The sequence below is a fragment of the Podarcis muralis genome, chromosome 2 (assembly GCF_964188315.1).
Source record: "Podarcis muralis chromosome 2, rPodMur119.hap1.1, whole genome shotgun sequence".
Taxonomy (NCBI): domain Eukaryota; kingdom Metazoa; phylum Chordata; class Lepidosauria; order Squamata; family Lacertidae; genus Podarcis; species Podarcis muralis.
This window is the reverse complement of record NC_135656.1, coordinates 66,607,096-66,630,169: the sequence shown is the minus strand read 5'-3', so window position 1 is coordinate 66,630,169 and position 23,074 is coordinate 66,607,096. Positions and strand designations below refer to the sequence as shown.

Here is a 23,074-nt window from a genome sequence, read left to right as displayed (position 1 = left end):
CAAGAGTCTGACCTTGAGGTGACTCTTGAGGTGGTTGAGGTGCCAGAATATTTGCCTTTGCGCTACGTTAAATTCCACCTAATGTTTCCTTTGAGCAATGTCATAAGATTTGCAGGTGCAGCAGAATGAGTACTGATGTGACAGATCTGCAGGCAGCAGATACCATTTTTAATGCTGGCCATATAAAACCAACCAACCAACCAACCAATTCTAACTAGAGAACTAGCACTTCAGGTGAAAATCCTTCCCCTTTGCCTCCCATGCAAGCTTTGTTTTTTTCAGGGACTTTAAATAAACAACAAAAACGTAGAAGTTGATCAGTCCGTTCTAGTACTTGACCCCCCCCCCCCAATACTCACCTAATTCTGCTGCGAGTATAAAGCCAGTGTTAACTGATCCCAATGTTCCAAGGATAAAATCCTATACACAGTTACCTGGGATTAAGTCCCATTGAGTAGACATGTGCATAGTTTTCCTGTTAGGAACTCATGCCACTTGAACAATAGTTTCTCCCCCCCCCTCCCCCAATAACAGGCGCTTGGACAATAGTGTCATATTACAATTAACGGTAATTCTGTTATATGCCATCACTTAATAGCGTTTCTTCTAGCAAAAGTACAATACTGGCATGGCTGCTAACTCTGTGGCAGCTTGTGAACTGTGACAGACCCCAGTTCCGTTTTTTAACGCTTATTTCGATGAATAGTGTCTAGCATCCTAAGTGGAATTAAAAAAAGAAGAAGACTTCACACATTTCTGTACTCTACTACTTGAGGGGTCAAGGAAGGAAAAAAAATAGTGTAAGGGAAAGTAATTAAACAGAGGCAGATTGATTGAATATTAGTGCTTTTACTGAATAAATGAGGATAAATTCCGTTAATTATGTGTCTTTCCCCCATACTAATGTGATAATAAAGTACTCTAATTCTGGAGAGGCTTGTCACCATCTCTGCTAACGCAATACTTCCTTGGCTGCTACATAGCAGACAGTGACTATGAACCATGAAGAAAGAGGAAAGCACAGCTTGAATGCTTGCACTGCTCATGTGTATGGGGATAACATAGTCAACTTGCCTCCCTGTGTCACTGTAGAACTAAACAATGAATCTGCATTGTACTTAGTTCTGGGTCCCAGTCCACTGGATTAGGACTTGCTTAAAGTGAATGGTGTTGGTAGTTACACCCCTTGGTTATGCAAAATGCCTCCCTCCTATGTAGTTGTTTATTATTATTATTATTATTATTATTATTATTATTATTATTATTATTATTAAAAAACTAACCAGTAAAAGACTGCCTGGGAACAAGCTACCATTTGTAGAAGTATGGTGCATGAATCAATATTTTGCATAATATTTTGGGTGATGGTCAATCGAATCATAGAGTACTCTGTCCTTTAAACATAATTGACTTAACTTCATGGCTTTCAGTGGGCTTACTCTTGAGTATGACTAGCATTGGATACCACCCGTTGTTTATTTATTGATCCATCCTGCCCTGTTGCTAAACCCTGGAAGTGTGTAGCAGCATTAAAAAAACAACACAATTTTGGCTCTGATTCAGAGAATTGTCCAGTCCTTCCCACTGCAGCCCTCAGCTCCTCCCCAAAGTCGGTTCCAAAGGTCTCTCCCCCCACTACTCTACCCCTTAAAATAATTTCTAGTCACACACAGGGCTACTGGAATTGCTCTGCAAGAGGAAGAAAAATTACCTTCTTTTCTACTGCCCCAGCCCACTGCCTGCCACATGAAATAAAAGGTTAGCCCTTCAGAGAGAGAGAGAGAGAATCATTGTAAAATGAGACCCTGGGAAGCAAGATCAAATTAGGGGGAAGCAGGGCATAAATCTTACCTTACTTATTTTGTTGTGTCTTCTGTGGTAATGCTCTATCTTTGTGTGCAACATTAACATGTTGTGTGAGACCTCTTTAGATTCCTCTGAAAAACCTAAGCCTTTTTGTGGGAATGTTGCCTGCTTGGAAGGGAATGACGATGTAACTCTGAAATGGTCTGGATTTCTGTGGAGTGTTGTAAATTCTGAAAATAGGGAATTGAAGAAGGTAGAAGAGTGGCTGAAAGTTTAAAAAATTGATGTGCTGTGCTCCAGTGCACAGAGCACGACGAGGCCTATAGAAAAGCAACTTGAAAACTTTGGTGAAACAAGCTGTGAGTAGTTGAAGGCTGCCTCTGGGCAAGAGTAGCTTCTGCTTCAGTGATTAGGTGGGTTCTTTCCAACCGTTTCCAGCACTGAAACAAATATCGTTTATATTCACTGTAACAAGTTATCGTCTTTGTTAGAAAGTTCATAAAATAACCTAGTCTGTTCTGTTTCTCGCTCTCTTATTATCCATGGCCAGGTGTTAGCACTGAGATCGTGTCTTGTTTAAACCACAGTTTCCAATTATATCAGAACTGGGAAACCGTGATTTAATGCCTCCTTATCAACCTGCTTTCACTTCCTGATTAGGAAACTGAAATTCCAGTACAGTTTTCTTGTCCAGAGGTAATGTGAAACTGGCTTAAACAAGCTGGGTCCACTGAGGACCAGAGTGAAAGTTCTGTTCTTGGGTGAATAACCATAGTTGAGATTTTTATGTCTGAACCAGGCCCAAATCTCACTGACCTCACTAAACATGCATAGGATTGGGCTGTAAGACAGAGATAGCTCTAATTGCTTCTGCTAAAGTCAACAAGCAATTTGTAGGCATTGTGATGCATAACTTATGCTCTGAAGAATTATTTTCCTGTTGTGAGCGTGTCGCAAAGGATAGCTAATGCTGATTATTGATTTAAGAGACATGCACAAGCCAGCTGTGAACCTGTGGGTAAAAAAGTGGCTTTTCCTGTTTCTGTATTTGATTTTCATGTTCAATTTCATGCTGATAAATATGTGTAAGCCTTCCGTAGATCTTTGATAACCAGTGGGCACCACATAACCCCACACTTGTACGCAAAATGTTCCAATATAAAATAGTTGTAATACTGGGAGGGCTTACAAGGAAATGAAAGGTAGTTTTAATTTCAAGTTGCTGTGTTTTCAACTATATTCCTTGAGTACTTGGTAGAATTTATTTTCAGAATGGGCATTGATCTAAATTACTTTAACCAATGATCAATGAACATAAAACACATGCATAGTCTATATGAAAAAGATGCATTGGATGCCTTCAGCTTGAATAATTCAGCACTACATCTGACGGCCAGGATACACTACATCAGTGGAAAACACCATAATGTCCTCACCGTTCTTTTTTTCTTGGTTTAGAATCCAATATTCAATTCATACTCAGGAGTTCTGTAAATGGAGAATCGTATTAGAAAGTAAAAATCAAAATTACATAGCAAACCATATAATAATAAGGAAAATAGCTGAAGCATTGACTTAGCACCAGGGGAGCAATCATTATTGAATGAAACAGCTAGGCCTAGTTCAGATGAAACAAGAAAGAGGGCTGGCTGATGGGAATTTGCTCAGATTTTGGAATATGCTTCCAGCAGTTTCATGCAATGGAGACAGGATAGATTCCTGCAGAATCCCCAAGAGATCTCCCAGAGGCAAGGAGAGCAATCTCCCAGAACCACCTTCTTAGATCTCATGGTGGAAAAGTGCTGCACAGCAGTGCCCCCTGCTCCCAACAGCAGCTGAATTTGGAAATGTGTCACTGTGATGTCACAAATGGATCATTGTCAGTAGGGCATTTTTAACTATCTCCCCCCCATAAGAGTAAAACTGGATTAAATGGGGAGGGGGAAATACAGGCTGGCATTCTAATGCCAAAAACATTGCATGGAAATCAAGCATTGCTAGGAGATGTTTCTTTTTTGTTTTCCAATGTATTTCTTATCAATAAAAACTTTGGTGTGCCATGAGGAAATTTTATCCCTGTGGGACTACTTCATGGGATGTCTATCTCCAGCAGCATGCCCCCCAATATGCTGCAGGGGGAAAGAGGGATGCACATCTTTTGGGACATCCCAGGGTCCAATTGGAAGCCAGGAAGGCTTCTGTAATTCCAGGACATCCCGATTAACGTGGGACTGTTGAGCGATATGCAGCTGTGGTTTAGCTGCTACCCATTATAGCTTCTGGGTTAGGTCAGGAAAAAGTCCAAGCCATTCATTGGCTCAACGGTAGAGAGTTTTCTCCTTGAGTCACTGACCCTGCTGATGGCAGGGGGTGGGGAAGAGATGGTGTAGTTTCTAACTCAGTGCTTCTGTCATTGCAGTCTCCATTGGTGTTTCAGGCTTTGTAGCCCAGGCCAGACTGTTTTCATATTTTGTTTTTATGGAAGTTGCGCATCGAGGTCCACGGGGCCACCCCAATAACTCACACATCACACAGAATTTTTTGTTTAAGGTTTTTGGCATAATTTTGGCCACAACTTTATTAAAATACAAAAATGTGAGTGGTTGCTTAGGCATTGGTTGCGACTATCTGCCCCCACCATGGGGGACAGACTGACATTCTGCACGATGCGAAAGTCAGAAAGGGGGAATACACTTGGGGGTAGTGACAGAGCAGGGAACCTGCCCTCCACCCTCCCCAAATGCAACCAGGAGCTCATTGTTATGGCCCGAGCCCCCTTGTCAGAGTGGACAAGCAATAGTTAGCCCCTGATTCCTTTAACGGAATCCCTTGCAGCAGCAGCATTAGAGGGGCAGGCACAGCCAATCCATACCCCTCCACCAACCAAACCATAAACCAATGCCTAACCGCAACCTTACAAGTTGTGACGATTTGCTATGCAGTAGGCAAAAACCAAATGGCCCCAGCCAATCAGCCAGATGGACAAAATTCCTACTGGGCCCCTGCCATAAGAGCAGACGACCCCATGACAGGCATAGCAAAGTCAAAGCGAACAACCCTAATTCTAGGGAGGGGGGGACGGGCAATCCAATGTACGGGCGAAAAGAGGAAGCCCTAGCCTCGTGCAAGGAGTTTTAGCATTTCTGGCTGTCAATCAACAAATGGCAACATTAACTTCTTCCCAACAACAAGGGAAGCCCCAATCGCATCAGTGGCCAACGATCAATTAGCCCGCCCCCAACTTTGGGGTGTCCTGGCGGCCCCCACATCAACATGTGCTCTCCATGAAGGAGAACACGCTTTATCATTAAGAGCTCTAACTAAAAGATCATTTATTTACCCAGAATCAAGTAATTGTCCCTAGTTCTTTTTGTTATGCTGCCTTGCGTGTGCTGTTGATCTAGTGACAATACTACTGTGTTTTTACACGGATGGCATTCATATGCTGTTGTGAATTCCTGTCCCCCCCCGGTAACTTAGAAAAGAGTGAATGTGCCATAGGACACCCTTGCAAGTAGGTAGTAATTGTGGGAATGGTTGCTTACTGCATGCTGCTTTTGTCTGAGATTTCCTCCCTACTTTCTGCTCCCCATTGGCCACTGTGCTCTTTGAAGCATCCATCTTGGCTGTTTGAACCCATAACTGGAATGTGAGATGTAGCTTTCTGCCTAAAAACACAGCTCACCCCTGTTGTTATACACAAAGCTGTTTTCTTCTTCTTCTGGCCTTAAAGAGTCAGAAGTCCTTTAGGGTGAGAAAGATGCAAAGCAGCCAGTGTTGCAGGCACATACCCTCTGCGAGAGAATTCCTTGGAATCCAGACTCGCTTTCTTCACTAACATGTTCATAAAACTTGAAATAGGTAGCTTGCAGCTTCCCTTTTATTCTAGACAGGTTTAAGTAAGCAGTTGTCACTTGTACTGTGGAATCACCACATGTTTCACTGACTCTGGCAGCCTTACTGCTGTCATATATTTGCATGGATGAACCGTTCTCAAACAGTTTCTCCAATGTATTAGAACAAACGTGCTTTTCTTCAGTACCAGGAATGTAGGCTTTACCTTCCCGGCTATACTCCTTTCCTCCCAAAGATTGTGACAGTGGCAAATGAAATCCTGCTTCATTTCTGAGTCCTTTTGAGTTCTGCATCAGAGCAGTGACAAGACCAGGGCATTATCAGTGGCCCAAGTTGGAGGAAGCAAGAGCCATTCCTTGGCTCCAGCACATTCTGAATTCCCAGCATTCCACATACCTGGCTGGGCTGTGCCACATTTCAAGGAGAAGCTGATTGTGATGAAATGGATTACTCTGATGGGATCCTTCCCAGGACTGAGTATAGCAAAACTGATTATCTGTGATATGATCAGTGCTGGCTCAGGACATTTTGCTGTCTGAAGCATAACACCAAATGGTGTATCCCCTAGGGTGGCCACTTCTGCATCACTAAAAAAGAAAAAATGTATCACCGGGGGCGGGGGAGGACACAGATTTACATAATATTTGTATATGCTAATTCATATAAATAGATGAAAATATGAACATAATTGTGTGTGTGCGTGTGTGTGTGTGGTGTATATATCTTTAAAATGTGATACATCTCATCACTTTGGGCAAGACTATAACTAGGTGATCTCCAAGTCTGCTCAATCTTCTGTCCAGGCATTAAATATAACAGGCAATTTCAAAGACCCGCCTCTCCCTTATAGTTATTTAATTCTGAACTGGACTTGGACCAGACAGTCTTCAGAATAGGGGATGGTTCTCAGCAGAGTAGGACACAGCACTACCATATCTCACCCCAGACTGGGAGGGCCAAAACTTCTGGGAGGACCAGTTTCTGCCTTCACCTATTCCCTGCTTCCTTCTCTTTGATGGGGCCAGTTCCTGGATAGAGTATTGAGACCTTTTCAAGGTCCACTGGTTTGGTTTCTTCTCACCAGTGCAAAATTTCTAGTGTCCAGTCTGCAATACCACCTTCATATTGGAAGGCCTTCACCCTAATAATAACTCTGTTTAGTGAAGGAAATACACTTTCTACTTGTTTAGTGGATATTATATTCAGTCTAGCACTGAAAACAACTGCTGGTTTTCTACCATAGTTCACAACTGGACAAAGTAAGTCCTGCTCCTCCCAGTTCATCCTGTTTTCTGAGTCCTGATCCCAGCAGGCAATTCTGAATCGCTACCCATTGTTTATTTACATGTTACTTTTCTGCCTGGGGAATTTTGTATTTCAATGTTACCATTGTCTGTGGCTGTTTACCCCCTGGATGCGTGTGGTTTGCATGTTAGTATTTTGTATGATTAAAGAAATGGAAGGAACACAATACCCTGAGCACCCTACTCATAAACAGAGGCATCTTTAAAGACAAAAGTGCTGGAGATGTGGTGCCTTTGTTTAGAAGTAGGTTGCAGAATGTTTGGGGTTCCTTCCTTCTGCACATGATACAGAAATACTTTGCTAGCCTGTCACTGAGAGAAACTAATCTTACTACAGAATCTGTTCTGGAAGTCCGTTCGACTTCCAAAACGTTCAAAAACCAAATCACGGCTTCTGATTGGCTGCAGAAAGTTCATGCAGCCAATCAGAAGCCACAGAAGCCCCTTCAGACGTTCGGGTTCCAAAAAAAAATGTTTGCAAACCGGAACAATCACTTTCAGGTTTGCGGCATTCAGGAGCCAAAACGTCCGAGTTTCAGGGCGTTCGGGATCCAAGGTACAACTGTATTACAACTGTAACTCCCATTTACAATGCATTTAAACATATATACTCAGAAGTCCTACTACAATCAATGGGTCTTATTCCCAGAAAATGGATATTATGCAAGTAGCCTTTACATTTTTTAAGGTTGTTTTTTTTTAAGGAAACTGCCTTTAACTTTGATATTTTTGGTAGAATAAGATGAAATTTGTAGACATGGTAGCCCTTTCTGAGGTGATGAATGCTGCCAAATTTTAGCAGATAAATGCTGCTACACTCTAGATAGATATATGCAGGTTTTTGTGTGCAATGGGACTTTCTTTAAGGAGAGATCCATTTACCCGTCTATGGTTTGGTTGTGTGTAGAATTTATATGAAAATGGCATATATGATCAAGGTGTCTCTGGTTAAATAATATTGGGGGGAAATCAGAAGGAAAATGACAGAAGTCTTTGAACAACAGCTTTCTTTGGGTGGGCGGATGGAGTTCATTTATCCTCCACCATGACTTTGGAGGGAATTTGTATAACAACACACGTCACAGAGTGTACCCTAGATAAAAAAGCTGCAACATTTAAGCATTGGTACAGTAGCTAAGGAGTTATGATGAATGAAAGCATTTGAGAGGTTTTGTTTGTTTGCTTCCTCCTCAATTGACATTAAGGTTCCTTCAGCATCCATCACAAAGCACCTTTACTGGAAATAAAAAAGGAAAGCCTTGGTGAAGTTATCATTAATTGGAAATAGAGCGCCTGGGAATAACAGTTTTAAAGAGACAAACAGTCTGAATCTGATGTGGCTCCAGGGTTTTAGGAGCAGCCTGATTCACTTTTCCTCAGGAAAACACCGTTTTACCTTGGAAGAGTCCCAGATCTCTCTGAAGCTGCCTGATTCATTTCTGGTTTCGGAATCTGTCCAGACCCAATACACATGCCTGCTAATTACTTTATTCTGTTATACATCAATGTAATTTTCACTTTAGAATAGTGTGTTAGTTTACAATTCTAAGATTCACATTCTGCATCCACCTGTAGTTGAAAATTTCATTGAAGATATTTGTCCATTCAATAACAAACAAAAATAAATGTGTTACAAGAGGGATAAAACTCCGTTTTTGTTGTTTGGAATTTTTTTAAAAAAGGAATAAATCAGAGATGTTCAGGTCCATTTGCAAGCCTTTTCCAGAATTGCTCTAAAATTAAACAGGCACCTAACCCATATGCAAAAACCCATTTCTTTGTCCCCTAAATAAAATTTTAATCAAGTTTATGTTAAATTTTTTTATCCTTTCCCCAAACTGATTGTAAAAATAAAAGTGCAAGAAAATTCACATTTAAATACGTAAAGTATTTTCCTCCCCTAATATGCATATAAAAGCATATTCTGCTATGTTGTCTTTGAGCCAAAAACTACATTATAGTACATGGGAAGTAGTGTGAAAGCCAATAGATAAACCAAGTTCTGAGCCACACTTTAGGCCCCATCTGCATTATACATTGAAAAGTGTATCATACCACTTTAAGCACTCATGGCTTCCCACAAAGAATCCCGAGAAATGTAGTTAAGTGTGCTGAGAGTTGCTAGGTGTCTCCCATTCCCTCTCACAGAGCTACAGTGTGGTTTAACTGTCAATCCCTCTTCCTACGGAACTCAGAGAATTGTAGATCTGTGATGGGGAAAAGGGGTTCCTGGAGGAGTGGGAGCAGGTATGTTCTCAGAATTTTCAGAGAACAAATTCATCAGGCATCCCTGCCAGAATAGCTATTAACGATTATCGCCCGCCTCTACCACACAAGTAGAAAATTTATCTATTTGTAATTAGCAAAGAGCGGGGATTTTTTTCAGCTGGAACTCAGTTCTGGCACCTCTCAGGTGGGCGCCATTGCCCTTCTAAGAGAGCGAGGGAGGTGTTTTTCTAGAGAAATAGCACTGGCCAAGGGAAAGACAGACAAGCAGACACATCTGTTCTATGAACTATACCCATTCCTGTTCCCCAGTCCACACACTATCTCTAAATCTAGTCTGTTTCCACACATTCAGCCTACGCTGGAGATGTTGCTTTTCACTTGTTTTATTTAATGCCATTTTTCTAGTCAAACTACTTGCAGTAGTTTTTTTTTTTTTTGTAAAGCAGAAGAAGCCTGGAATTTTGCAAAATGAAATGAAAAGGTATCCATTTTTAAAATTTATTTTTTTGCAAATAACCTCCTTGGCCAATTGGCCAACACGTTTGCCCCTAACATTCATGCATGCCTTATACTAGCTAACACGATCAATCTTTTCCTCCATTTGCGGAGCTTGTTGAAAACACACGCTCGACTGTGAGTAAAGATATTTTTAACTATTACATCCACCTCCCCTTCTTGGTAATCTATTCCTTTAGGGAAGGGCAGGCCAAACTGGTCAGCTGCTTGGCTCCTACATTCTGGAAAACTCCGAAGAATTCTCCAGCAAGCCTCTGGGGCAAAGCAAACTTTTCCCTAAAGAATAAGGGCTTCTGAGAGACTTTGCCACATAAGGGCCTGTTGGAGGCTCTGAGCAGGCATCAGTTGACAGGGAAATCTTTGCCTCCCAACAGATGGCCAGGCTTTTCATTTCAGCAGGCAGGAGACCGAGCTCAGGATTCTGCCAGCATTCCACGCGGCAGGGCCAGCTTAGGGCAAGAGGGATTTAATGTCCATGCCCTTCATAGCTGGCGAGCTAAACGATGAGCTGCTGACAGGAGAGCCATCGAGTGCTCATCCACAAAATGTAAGATCCCGAACTTCTCCCCCCCCCCCCAGCCCCGGCCGCATTTCATTTTTCTTTGGTAGAATTAAAGTCCTCTTTGCTGGCCTCTCAGAATCCATTTTGGCACAAATACAAACCACCTCTTGGTGGCAAGCAGTTGTCTGGATTTGAGATGCCATTATTTGTGCTGACAGTTCTTTCTGCACATTCAAAGTCACAGCTGGCCATTAGAGGCTTAGAAAGCCCTTCTCTCCCTCCCCCCCCCCCCCGCCTGCAAACACCAGCTAGTGCCAGTTTACTGATATTGGATATCAGGCTGCACTTGACGGGACAATGCAGTAACTTATGTCTGTCTTTAATTTAGTGTAAACAAACAGAGCCCTTCCAGCCCTCCTTTCATCTATGCTGGGGCTTCTTTGCATGTGTTTATAACACACAATCTGGAGTAGACACATTTACATGTATGGTATATTTATTTATATCTTTCTCTCATTTTCAAAACATATTGGCTATATTCTCATCATTAAACTAATCAACCCATACATGAAGATTTAACAACTACCCCAAATATTTCATGGTCTTCCCTAGTTATGCTGGAATTTCATGTATTTATGTTTGTGTTTTGGTCAAGACCTCCTTCTGGTTTACTTTTTTAAGTTGAGGTGTTTCCTGCCCCCCCCCCCCATTAAGAAAGTAGCCCATAATCTGTGGCTAGCTGTTCCTCAATCTCTAATGGTGAAAAACAGGGAAATATTTTTTCGTCAGGTTTTTATCTCTTTGCTTTATAAAATACAGCATTGTTTCTTGGCAAACTGTGCCAGGGACATGAGACTGCTCCAGTGATTTGCGCATTGTGGGGAACTCAAAGTATCCTGCATTTAAGCCTTTTGTGTACTGCTATTTATGTAAGCAAAGCTAAATTTCTTCTTCACTTTTCCGTTCTGGGTGTAGGTAATTTGCTTAACTGTGTATTAATCAACACCCAAGCTGTAATCAGAAATTGGATTCAGCTGACAGCAATTTACAGACTGATTGGAGGTGTTCATTATTAGCACCAGAGTCTTTAGGGTATATCTCATTTGTTTATGGGAAGGAGTTAGGACACTGAAGTTGTTGGGCAAATCTGTGGCATCCTGTGGGTTTGGGAAGAAACCTTGCAACAGGTTTGTCCTAATACCAGGAAGCAGCAGGAGTGTCAGGAGAGCTTCGGAAGCTGTACTTATTTGTGAACAACTCAGCATTGCAGTTAAGAGCTGCTACATAGGTAAGACAGGCTCCAACTAGTTCCCACTGAGCTATGGAGGGAGCCATACCCAGGGAAGTGAGTTTCTATTACAGAACAAGCATGTCTCCATACAAAATCAAGTGCCTCTCTCATTTTGCCAGCCCTTGAGCTGATCCTCTATAGGCCATATACGTTTGGCTTAGTTGTTCCTAGGGCACCGCTTCATCCCTACAGATGGCACTAAGTAGATGAGGGGCCTCCCACTTGAGGCAGGTAGTGTAGGAAAGGATGTGGGGTCCCCCTCCCCTTCTCTTTGCTTTGAGTGGCAGCTAGCTTCTCCCTCTCTGTTATTCTATAGGCCTTGGCCAAAAGGATGTTTTATGGGAATAATAGGAAATAGATATTTGTGTTCATGCTGGTATTTATAATTACCCATGAATGTTTGTGGCTGGAGCTCACTGAATCACCTTTTTAATAGCATCCCTTTCTCTCCCCAGACAAAAATATAAACTGAATTATGCAACATGTTGCATTCTTTTGTTAGAATTAATTACAGATTAAAGTTTAGATTTTAAAGCAGCATGTTGTACAATGTTGAAGAGTGCTCTGTGAGCAAAGCATTGTACTGCTGTATAAAGTAACCATCAAAGTTTGTTGATGGCCTCTGATTTGAAATATGTATGTGGTTTGTACTGCATATAGATATTGTTGTAAACCACTTCGCTACTTTTTTTATAGCGATATATATATACAGTATACAGTAGCACCTTGGCTTACGTTACCCTCGGGTAACATAAACTTGGGGTTGCAAAAGCGGCAAACCTGGAAGTGTTTCACTGCTTGTGCATGCGCAGAAGTGGTCCCTCCAGTTGTGGAAACCTCGGGATCCAGCCGGAGCTTCGGAACGGATCTCATCCACAACCAGAGGTACCATTGTGTGTGTATAATAAATAATCATCATAATAATAAATACAAATAAGCAACACTCAGTAGATCTGCTGAAATATTTTTGATATGCTTTATAATTTTCTGCTTGTTTGGGAAAAACTACAGTAATGACCCTTAGAATTTAACCTGTACTGAGATACTGTAATATTTTTTAAATAGTGAATCAATTGCTTTATCAGTTAAATGCAAGGCTGCTGATTGACTACAACCTTTAATAAGTTGACAGCTCTAATTGCTGGCAAATTTAGTGAAAGAGGACTTCATCCTAGCTAGCACATTTTTTCTTTTGTTTGATAAGAGTCCATAGTAAGAATGCCTATTTAAGGCATCAAAGACCACCAACTGCATCTATATAATGGTATCGCCCCCATTTATTTAATTATGTTTTCCTGTTGTGTATTAATTTCCATTCATTACTGTAGTACAGGAGTAGGGTGAGTGAACAATCTTGTTTCTGCTGTGGGCTCCTTCCATCACAGGTCATGGCAGGGTGTGAGTGGGTGAAGTTAGTGATGACTATAGGCAGAGCCAGAGACAGAAGTATTCTGCAATAACTAAAATAAATAAAGGTCACCTGCTTCAATTTTCACAATGGCTACCACATATTAGAATACCCAATTTTTGCATGTGTCCCCAGAAGTGAAGCCTACTGGGTTTGATGAGGTTACTCTCAAATATACAGAGGCTTTAAAAAAGAAGAAGAAATACAACAGATCAACACAGCTATTGTTCTAGTGACAGTCCTTAATGACTTTTGTGTGTGTCCCCCCCCCCACTTGTGCGGGTGTGTTGCAGCTGCCTACCAGTCTGTTTTCAGATAGTTTCAGTGCAGGGGTGAGAACATCTCCCCTAAGACATATGACAAGAAAAAACAAGTAAACCAAGAACAACATCAACTTCTTCATATCACAGAGGAGAGGAAAACAGTTTATAAAGCCAGGATAACTAGTAAGGAGACAAAATGGGAGGCAGAAATTCTGATAGGAGTTGGGGGTTTAGGATTTAGTGCTTAGGAGTTGTTAAAGCCTGGAAGTTGACACCTTTCATTGTTATTGCCAGTGACTGCCATCTCATCTCCATATTCCTCATACTTTTAAAATGCACTGAAAGGATATTACGATTGAATAATACTAACAACACTAGTATCATTACTAGGGCCATTTTTCTATTAAGTAAAATGCATAATGATGGTAGAAGCAGCAGTTTTGCAACCCAAGATGCAGGGCCACAGGTGAGAGAAGCAATGAAGCTGCAAGCTTACCTTGAGAGAACATTTAGTGTTTAACGCCTTAGCTGAAATCACACGCACTCCCTGTACAGTATTACATGCACGAATGTTTTTCATCATAAACACATTTTGGAATTCTGTAAATTATAGTATGTGGGAGCCAGAATTGTGACAGTGAAAAATATGCCAATTTGTCGTCCCCAAATGCATAACTGTTTCAAGTAGTAGGGAAATATGATCATTTCCGGAATTCTGTAGTTGTGACTGCCAGCCGTCAGACTCCATGGAAATGGCGGCTTCATTTTCTCCTCTGTACCCTTGTTGTGTGATGAAAGTTTCAAGCGGCATGTTTTAGAAGACGGATAATGACTTTGCTTTTTGGCGGAATAATTTTGTGTTAAGTTTATGCCTATTTTTTTGGCTCATTGGTCTGGTGTGTTAGAACTGTGAGAAGACAGTCTTTATCCATGTGGTACATGTGGACAGACAATTTTATATAAATTGTTTGCTGGGTGAGCAAGGGGTGTATTGGAGCAACTTGTCAACAACTGGTTTACTCAACACGATATCCCTTTTCCAACAGGTTCTTCTTGAAATTTTTTCTTAAATGTAACCAGAACTGCCTAAAAAATGCAGGAAACCCTCGAGACATGCGAAGATTTCAGGTCAGTGTCACTCCCCCCCCCCCAAGATAAATAATGTTTAAATGTTGTGGGCTGGGAAGATTGTCAACCTATGTAAAATGATTACATAGTTCTTTCAGAAAGTTACGTTTTGCATTTTATCGTTGTTCTTGGCATTGTATTTTGATGTATTTTCTGTGAGTTCACCATTTGAATGGGGAAAGGTGCGATATAAATTATAAAAAATAAATAAGAGTTGGGATATGGGGGGAAATGGCGAGGATTTGCATTTTTGTAAGCCACCAGGCTTTGCTCTGCGATCAGAAGTGTGAGAATGCCAGCTCGAAAACAACGAATCTGAACTAGGGTTGGCCCTTCCCCTTTCAGCACCTGAGGCCAAATGGGAAGATGCCACTTCCTGGTCTCCCCCAGTGCCGGATTTATGTATAAGCTAAACAAGCTATAACTTAGGGTCCCATTCTCTTGCCCCCCCCAAAAGAAAAAACAAACCTGGATGTACATTTCCAAAATATAAGATTAAAAGCAAATAAAATAAAACCTTCATACAGCAGCAGTGTTTTGTGTTGTGTAGGTTCCTATGATGTAAATAATGGGCCCCGCCTGCTAGCCTGCTCCCTAAAATATCACTGGTTTGCTCATTTCTATATATAGGGTGCCTACATTCTGCATTGCAAATGGCTTTAGATACCTATTACGTCCATAAATTTCCATGTAGCATATATTCAACACAAAAAACAGTGACAATTTGTTGACGACAAAGGACAGCCGGACATATAAAGGGCCCCATTACCTTCAGTAGCTTAGGGCCTCATCAAACCTAAATCCGGCTCAAGTCCCGCCCCCCCCCCCCCCCCCGGTTGCGAGGCAGCGGATTCTCTGATGGCTACAGGGGTGGAGGCGCCTGTGCCGTCACCAGAGAAGTGGTGGCAGTGGTCCAAAGCCACTAGAGAGGTGAGCAGAAGTGGCAGCAGCACTGAAATCACATCTCTCTGGAAACTGGCTCCCCTCCGCTGGCTGTGGTGCCACACCTCGTGGGCCTCTGCTGCTCGAGCTGCTTGCCTCGCAAGTGGGTTGGCCCTGATCTGAACACTCCACTATTATTGCTCTTTGGCTTTTAAATATTTTTAACCCCTCCTCACAAGACATGGGAGCAAGGGTTTGACACCCCAGGTATTAACAATGACTGCATTCGCACGGCAGTTCTATCCCCAACAGTTAATTTCCACCTTTTTGAAAATTTCATACAATGTTAAAGCCACTTTCGGAACTATAGTGGAATATAGCTCGCTTAGCACTCGTTTTCATATTATTTGCAAACAGGCGTTTTTCTGGAAACAAGTAAAACAGGAATGAGCCCTAAACCTGCTCCATATTCCACTATTGTTCCATAAGTGGCTTTTACATTGTGTGAAAGCTCAAATATAATGTGGAGCTTGGCAGTCGTGAAAGCAGAAGCAACTGCCATGTGGATGCAGCCAATGACAACAGAGAATTACCATTAAAAACAACAACACAATTTAATACATGATGAGTAATGAAAGTCGCTAGGTAAGTTGGAAGATGACGCTAGATTTTAGCAGTGGTTCCCAGCCTTTTTGGTACGGTGGCTTAGAAATCCAAATTTCCTTGATATGGTAACCCACTGAAATATTGTCATATGAATTTTGGACCTTAGGTCATTGGCAGCTGTCTGTTTTGTTCCCCTGAAGTGTAAGTTTGCCTATTTTATAACCATTTACTTAGCACCCATATTAATGTGGAATTCATTGAAATATTTATGGTACCGACAGTATTCACAGTTTTGTTTATGGGAAGACAAGAGTAGCCTTTCTGACATTTGGTTACAAGTGTGAACATAGCAATATAATGTGCCAACAAAACAAAAAGCTGTAAGAGTTGTAACATCATACCAGTGAAGGATTACAAGCGATAATTAATTTGTGTTTAGTAATAAGGCCACTTCCACAGGAATTGCACCCCACTTGCAGGTCACAGCTCACAGGATGGGAAACTCTGGACTGTAGGAATACAGATGCTAGTTCTCAATTGATTTTAATTCCGTAAATCAGCAAGCTAAACAAATGTTGCCTCTTTCTAGTTCTAACACCCAAATTGAAAAAAAAATAGTATTTTATTCGTTCTCTCAAGTCTGTGCAAGCTGTGACCTACCAATGTGAACACACTAGCTGCTTGATAAAACTACCTCTTAGTGGCCCAGTACAATTCTGCCTTCAACACTAGCACCATTCCTTTGCATGTTGATGGGGTATTGGATGGTTTAGGATGGGAGGGAGATGTTGTTCCCTACTGGCTTCTATTGGTGGAGATGGGGAGAAGTGAGGCAGACTCTGCTGCTGTGGAGTACCCAGTTTCACCGTAATTTGTGGATATTTGCAACTGCCAGTTCTCCCACCGATAGAAGCCAGTAGTAAGCCCCCCCCCCCAAATGGGGCAGTGTGGTGTGCCAGAGGCTTTGGATCCACAAGATCCAATCCCCTACTAATCCCCCGCGTTGTGCTGGTCTGGATTTGGTACAGCCAAAAAAAAGTGTAAAAGAATCACCCTCATCTTCTGCCCAGGCCAGCTGGGAGAGAGGGTTTTGGACACAATGCTGGATCCACAGATTCTCTCCACCCCTTGGTGGCCAGGATTTGGATTGCTCTATTACTGAGCTACTGTAGACTGCCTACATGGCTGCTAGTGGAATCTGTTTAGCTTGATAAGACAAACGTTATATAGGCTTCACATTTTGGGATTGGTAAAGTAAAGGTAAAGCTACCCCTGACCGTTAGGTCCAGTCGTGGACGACTCTGGGGTTGCACACTCATCTCGCTCTATAGGCCGAGGGAGCCGGCGTTTGTCTGCAGACAGCTTCCGGGTCATGTGGCCAGCATGACTAAGCTGTTTCTGGTGAGCCAGAACAGCGCACGGAAATGTCGTTTACCGCTGGAGCGGTACCTATTTATTTACTTGCACTTTGATGTGCTTTTGAACTGCTAGGTTGGCAGGAACTGGGACCAAGCAACGGGAGCTCACCCCGTCACGGGGATTCGAACTGCCAACCTTCTGATCGACAAGCCCTAGGCTCAATGGTTTAGACCACAGCGCCACCCGCGTCCCCTCTTGAGATTGGTAGCCTATCCTATCTCACAGTGTCACACCATATAAGGCAAAGAAGACAGAGTGATAAGGGGGAACAATAGAAAAGACCTTAATAATAATCCATTCTGTTATGATCCTCCTATCACACTGTGTGCTGATGTTTTCACCTCCCCAAACAGGTATGGACTGGAGATATTGTTCTAAATGTACCGGGTGAAATTCACAAACAATTCTGAAACAAACAAAAGTACCCTAATCTGCCCATATGTAGGTTTCCCCACCAGAAGAGACACAAGCCTCTTTCTGCTGCAGTTCAGATCTTTTATATCAATTGTCCATAAAGTTGGCCATACTTCTATAAAAACTTTTTTTTTTTTTTTTGCCAAATGACAGTGGTGGAACAGCCTGGCAAAATTTATTATTGTTATTACTGTAACACTGCAAGATCAAAAACAATAAATCACTTAAATACAAAAAAAATGTGGTTGATTTTGATGGACAACCTTTATGGTATAATTTATTTATAAAGTATTTCTATACTGCTAGGTCATAAAATATATGGGAAATATGCTACATTAAAACAGAGAACTAGATAGTAACAAGGTGTGGATTTTATACCTTCAGCATTAGAAATGCAGGAGTAGGCTAGAATCAGTGCTTTTTCTCTGGGGGGACGCAGGGGTATGCATACCCTTAAACAATTTGTGAATCTAAGTTTGGCCTCATTGAGAGGCAGTATTTCAATATAAGTAGGAAAATGAGAGTACCCCTAAACATTTTTTAAAAGAAAAAAAGCACTGGCTAGGATTATTTTAAGCCATAAGTGTTTGCATATTTGTGTTGATTTCCCTTATGTTTAATATTTAGATCTTCCATATGAGATAATGGAATTATTAGGCTAATAAGCATCCTATGCATACCTACTCATAAGTACATCTCACATAGTTAAATGGGGCTTACATAAGGTTTATAATTCTAAACACACAAGTAGAAAGCCTCACTGAACACAGTGGGTCTCACTTTTGTGTAAATAGGCACAGGACAGCCCTGTTAATTATGCACTTTTTGACTATCAGTGTGCCATATAATTAAGAAAAATGTAAATAGCAAAAAAGTCCCCAATTGTTTCAATATTTTCAGTTTAGAGATTACTTAAACATGGAGTAAAAAAATGGAACATTCAGAACAGCTTTAACTGACTTTGAAAAGCTAGTAAATAACCATTAAATTCTTAAAGGACTATTATCCAAAATTTATTGTCAATTGTTCCGTTAATTACCACTCTGGACTTAATTTGAAGCTAAGTTGGAAAAAATGCTTGATAGAACTCTTACAGCGTATGGTTGGAAGAAAATCTTTGCTAAGCTTTTACCCATATTCAATTTCTGTAATATGAAAGAGAGTCATTAGGAAACTATTCACAGGTCATTTCCTAACTGCCCATAGGTTGGATAGAGTAGTTCTTCTTCCTTGGTGATCACTCGGAGCCAAGTAAGATTGTCTTCCATAAACATGGTTTTAACGATGAATCCGTAAGTGACTGTGGGGGCCAATTCTGGACCCACAAGTCCTTCCACAGTGGCGACATTGCTTTCTGGGTGGGAGTTGATCATGGTGTGGATTGCCATGTGTGCCTTCCTCTTAGCACGTTTCTACCTTGCGTTCTGAATTCAAGTGTCTTCAGAGCCCATGACACCTTTGGTAAAAGCTGTTCTCCAATTGGAGCACTCGCAGGCAAGTGTTTCCCAATTGTTGGTGTTTATTCTCCATTTTTTAAAAATTGCCTTGAGACAGTCTTCCAACCTCTTTTGTTGACCACCAGTGTTACACTTTCCATTTTTAAGTTTAGAATAGAGTAGTTGCTTTGGAAGACGATAATCAGGCATCTGCACAACATGCTTTACACTCTGCATATTTTTCTGTTTATTTATTTAAAACCTTTATATGCCACCTTATATCAATGATTTCAAGGCAGTTTGCAAAAACAAAAACAAGTAAAGCAAATAGTGTTGGGAACACTCTGGTCCCAATAGCTGGGACATACTCAGGTGTGTGAGGGTAGATGAGAAGATATGTTGTTGCAGCAGTTGAGCATTTCTGACCTGTTCCAGAGTTCCCAACTTCTGGCATGAGGACTGGCTCCAGGATGAGGGAGAATTGTTGAGTCTTCCACAAGAGCCCCAAAGGACCAGCAGGCGGAGTCAGCAGTGGAACCACCTGGAGCAGGGAGCGACTGATAAGATAATTGCTGCAGCAAAGCCCCAGGGTGGTCTGTCTTACTGCCTGATAAGCAGCATCTCCTGACCCACCCTGCACTGCTGCGTGCTTAGAGTAGGAGCATTGAGAAGAAGACCTGGTGGCCCAGCAGTTTTTGTAGTGGATGCAGTGTTGAACTTCAGTGCAGACTGGAATATCTAGGGCTAGATTAACTTACCTCAGCTTGGGTAAGATCTTACACTTTCCTGAGCTCCTTGGAGGAATGTGCAATAAATAAATAAAGCTAAGGCTATATTTATGACCGTAAGTTTGTATTTCCCTCACAGTTAATGTCATGTTACCTGGAAGCGGAACAGTTTTGTTTGACTAGCTTTTGTTTTCCAGGCCATATAATTTCTGCTATTTCCACATGGAATTTGCAGATTTCTACACAGCATTCTTAAGGGCCTCCCATCTGTTTCCCTTCCATCTCTGCCACTGTTGCCTCGTATTTATTAAACATCGGTTATTCTGTAAGAATATCCTCCAGTCAGACATGCTCTCGCAAACAGGGCAATCTAGCGTGAACAGCCAGGACCGCAGTCTGTCAAAGCAACAGTTTGTGCTTACCTACGTGCTGCCAGTTTGCAACTCCCCCAAGATGTGAGCTGATTTTCATATGGTAATGCTCTTGCATGTTCTGTCAGAAGAGCAATCAGGAGCTTGTGTAGGTGACTAGGTAGGACATAAGAGGGGTTGTTGATCTCTTGACTCGTAAAGACATTCTGTCAGGCAAGCCCAGCCTCACAGCAGTCGAGCTTTCCGTGTGTAAACAGAGACTGCTTAATTACACAGGTCATGTCAATTAGCGTGACCTTCGCATTTTAAAGAAATTAATCACTTTCGGCAGAGCAAATCACTCCTCATACTTTAATATTCAGCGTGGCGGTAAAGTGTGCAGAAATGCATTAAGTGACAGAGCATTCCTATTTTTATGAATAATGGTTCAGTTTAATCGTTGGTCCCACCCCAAGTCTTTGGACTTGTTGCTTGAACATTACAGCAAGCAAAATAAGGATGCCTGTTGATGCTGTATATTTATTTTGGTCTAGCAAGAAGTGCACCTGGGAAAAAAATGGGTTTGGGCGGGGAGGATAAGCTTGCTGAAGTCCCTCACAGTGTCCCACAGAGTCCCTCCTACATCTCACACCAAATACAACCAATGTAATAGGGTAGGCGCTTCTTTTCGTATGGGAGGCTCCTTGCATGGGATTAGCTGCTCCCACCTGGCTATGTCATGGCTTCCTTTTTGTGACGCATCAAGTTCCTCCTGTCTTCCATCTCAGCACCTGCTTGACCTCCCCACTTTGGACATTTCAGGTTAACTTCGTTCACCTCAGTCCCGATTTAGAAGCAAGCATTTAGCAAACAGCTCCTTTCAAGTAAACTCCAGCATGACTCAGCAGTTCTAATTAAAGAGTTGGTTGCAGAGGTGAGGAAGTAGAAAGAACCAGGGTGCCAAATGGAATTAGATGGCATCTATCCTCTGTCATACAGCAGGATGATGTATTACATCCTGGGCTTACCGGGAGACGGGTATGTAGCCCATCTTAAGTTGTTAATTAGGGACCAATATAACTTTGGAGAGATAATGAAGGAAGGTGGGGTTGCATAGTGCTGCTAGCCAGGTAACGGAGGCAGCTGAGGTCATCAACCCTATCAAAAACCACTCCATCCAAAGCAGGTGAGACCATAGCACTGTGTCTGTTCACACAGGAAATAACTGCACTACTGTTGGTGATATCGTGCTAAAAATGAGTAATTTTAAAACAACACCTTGGATTCTCAGGAATAAATTACTGGGTGAATTATGTCGTTACTGGGGGGAAGTACCTGTTGCATCATCACAAAACGACAACTGAAAAGATTATTGGTTTGCTCCTTCCCTGGCTTTGCTACAATTCATTATTGGCAAATGTATGGTTAGAATTTTGCCTATCAGTCAGGCAGACTACTGACGATACAGGAATGATATTGCTGGAAAAACAGGCACCTGTGTTTTCTGTGAATTTCTAAGAGTATGCTGAAGTGTGTAATTAAAAGTATAATGGGCTGGTTCAGAATGAGCTCAGTTTTCTGAACATCTTCTAAAAATGCCTGAAGACTCTTTTTAAAAACAATGGTCAATTTTGATAGAGTTTCAAAGTTGGGGGGGGGGGGGGTTCATTACTGCGCAGGCACCAGCCAGTCAGCACTGTGCACAGCCAGCTTCTGCTGTTACATTGCAGAACTGCCTCCTTCCTCCACAAGCTTGTGCCTGTATCTTAGTTCTGAGAAACAAAAGGTGGATTTTCCTGAATGGTACATCCAAACCCAGAGAGAGCCTCAGATACTTCTATTCCTCTGATTTGAGTAGCGTTTGTTGCTGTTTCGCTGCTTTACAAGATACGCAAATAGCTTTTTATATATCTAATTTTAAAGAACAGCAAGAGGAGACTGCATGTTAGTAGTCTCAAAGCATCTACCTAAATTTAGGCTGGGCCTTTAATATCATGCTAAAGCTGGGACTTGAGTCAAAATAATAATAGATGTGTACTGCCAAGAGTAGTCTGCCCAAAAGTCATTCCAGCCTCTTCCACACAGTGTTTAGAAGTGTAAACAAAAGTATAAATTTGCTTCCAGTAAAAATGGAGATTACTGAAAATACCAGGAATGTGCATAAACTAATTGGCTAGCGAAACCTAATGGGCTGTGGTTAAAAATGAGGAGTAATGTGATTCCTAATCTTGAAATATTGGGTGGTGCACCCTAACAAATAAATAGGCTCCGTTAACCAACTCAGATAAACAGATTGATTTCTTAACCTCTAGTTTTCATTTCCAGAAGATTTTTTAGCTTCCAGAACATTTGCAACTGAGCTATTTAATAATGCAAAAGAAGGATGTACACAGAGGAATGCAAATAACAGTAAATTTAGGATACACAAATTTAACTAAACCCCCCCTCCCCCACAATCTGATATTTTTATTAGCAGTCTGCTAACCTGCAGTGCTGCACATACATTTGAAAACTAACAATCTATGAAGATTTGATGCTAAAGCCGATTTTCCTCCCCTCTATGTTTGCCTGTCCCAAATTAAAAACTGCATTTTCTTCACATTTTGATAGGTTTGAGATTTGGCAGGCCTGCCTGTCCCCGTGTTTATATGAGTTTGTCAGCACCTCATTAATCAATTTTTAAACTGCAATATGCTTCCCCCCTCATGTGTTGGCCTGTTGTTGTTTTTTCAAAGTTGCTTCACTGCCTGCTCTACACCTCCTGCTCTCATTTTTTTTTAAAGCTGAAACAAAAGTTGTTTCCTTTACAAATTAGTTTTGCATGTGCTTTGATTGAAACGCATCCCACTCATTAAAAAAATAAAATAAATTGTTTCCTTTTCAAGAAATACACGCAAACCATATTTGGAACACACTTGCTCCCGAGAAGTCCTGTTG

The 23,074-nt window shown here is 41.6% G+C and overlaps 1 protein-coding gene across 7 annotated transcripts in view; it reads left to right on the top strand.

Moving 5' to 3' along the window:
- EBF1 (EBF transcription factor 1) overlaps positions 1-23,074 on the top strand; it is a 383,413-nt gene that overhangs the window by 234,283 nt on the left and 126,056 nt on the right. For all 7 annotated transcript variants that reach the window (XM_077924635.1, XM_077924631.1, XM_077924629.1 and 4 more), the window contains exon 7: positions 14,221-14,302. In XM_077924635.1, coding sequence (XP_077780761.1) covers positions 14,221-14,302 — 82 coding nt within the window. The remainder of the gene's footprint in view (positions 1-14,220; positions 14,303-23,074) is intronic.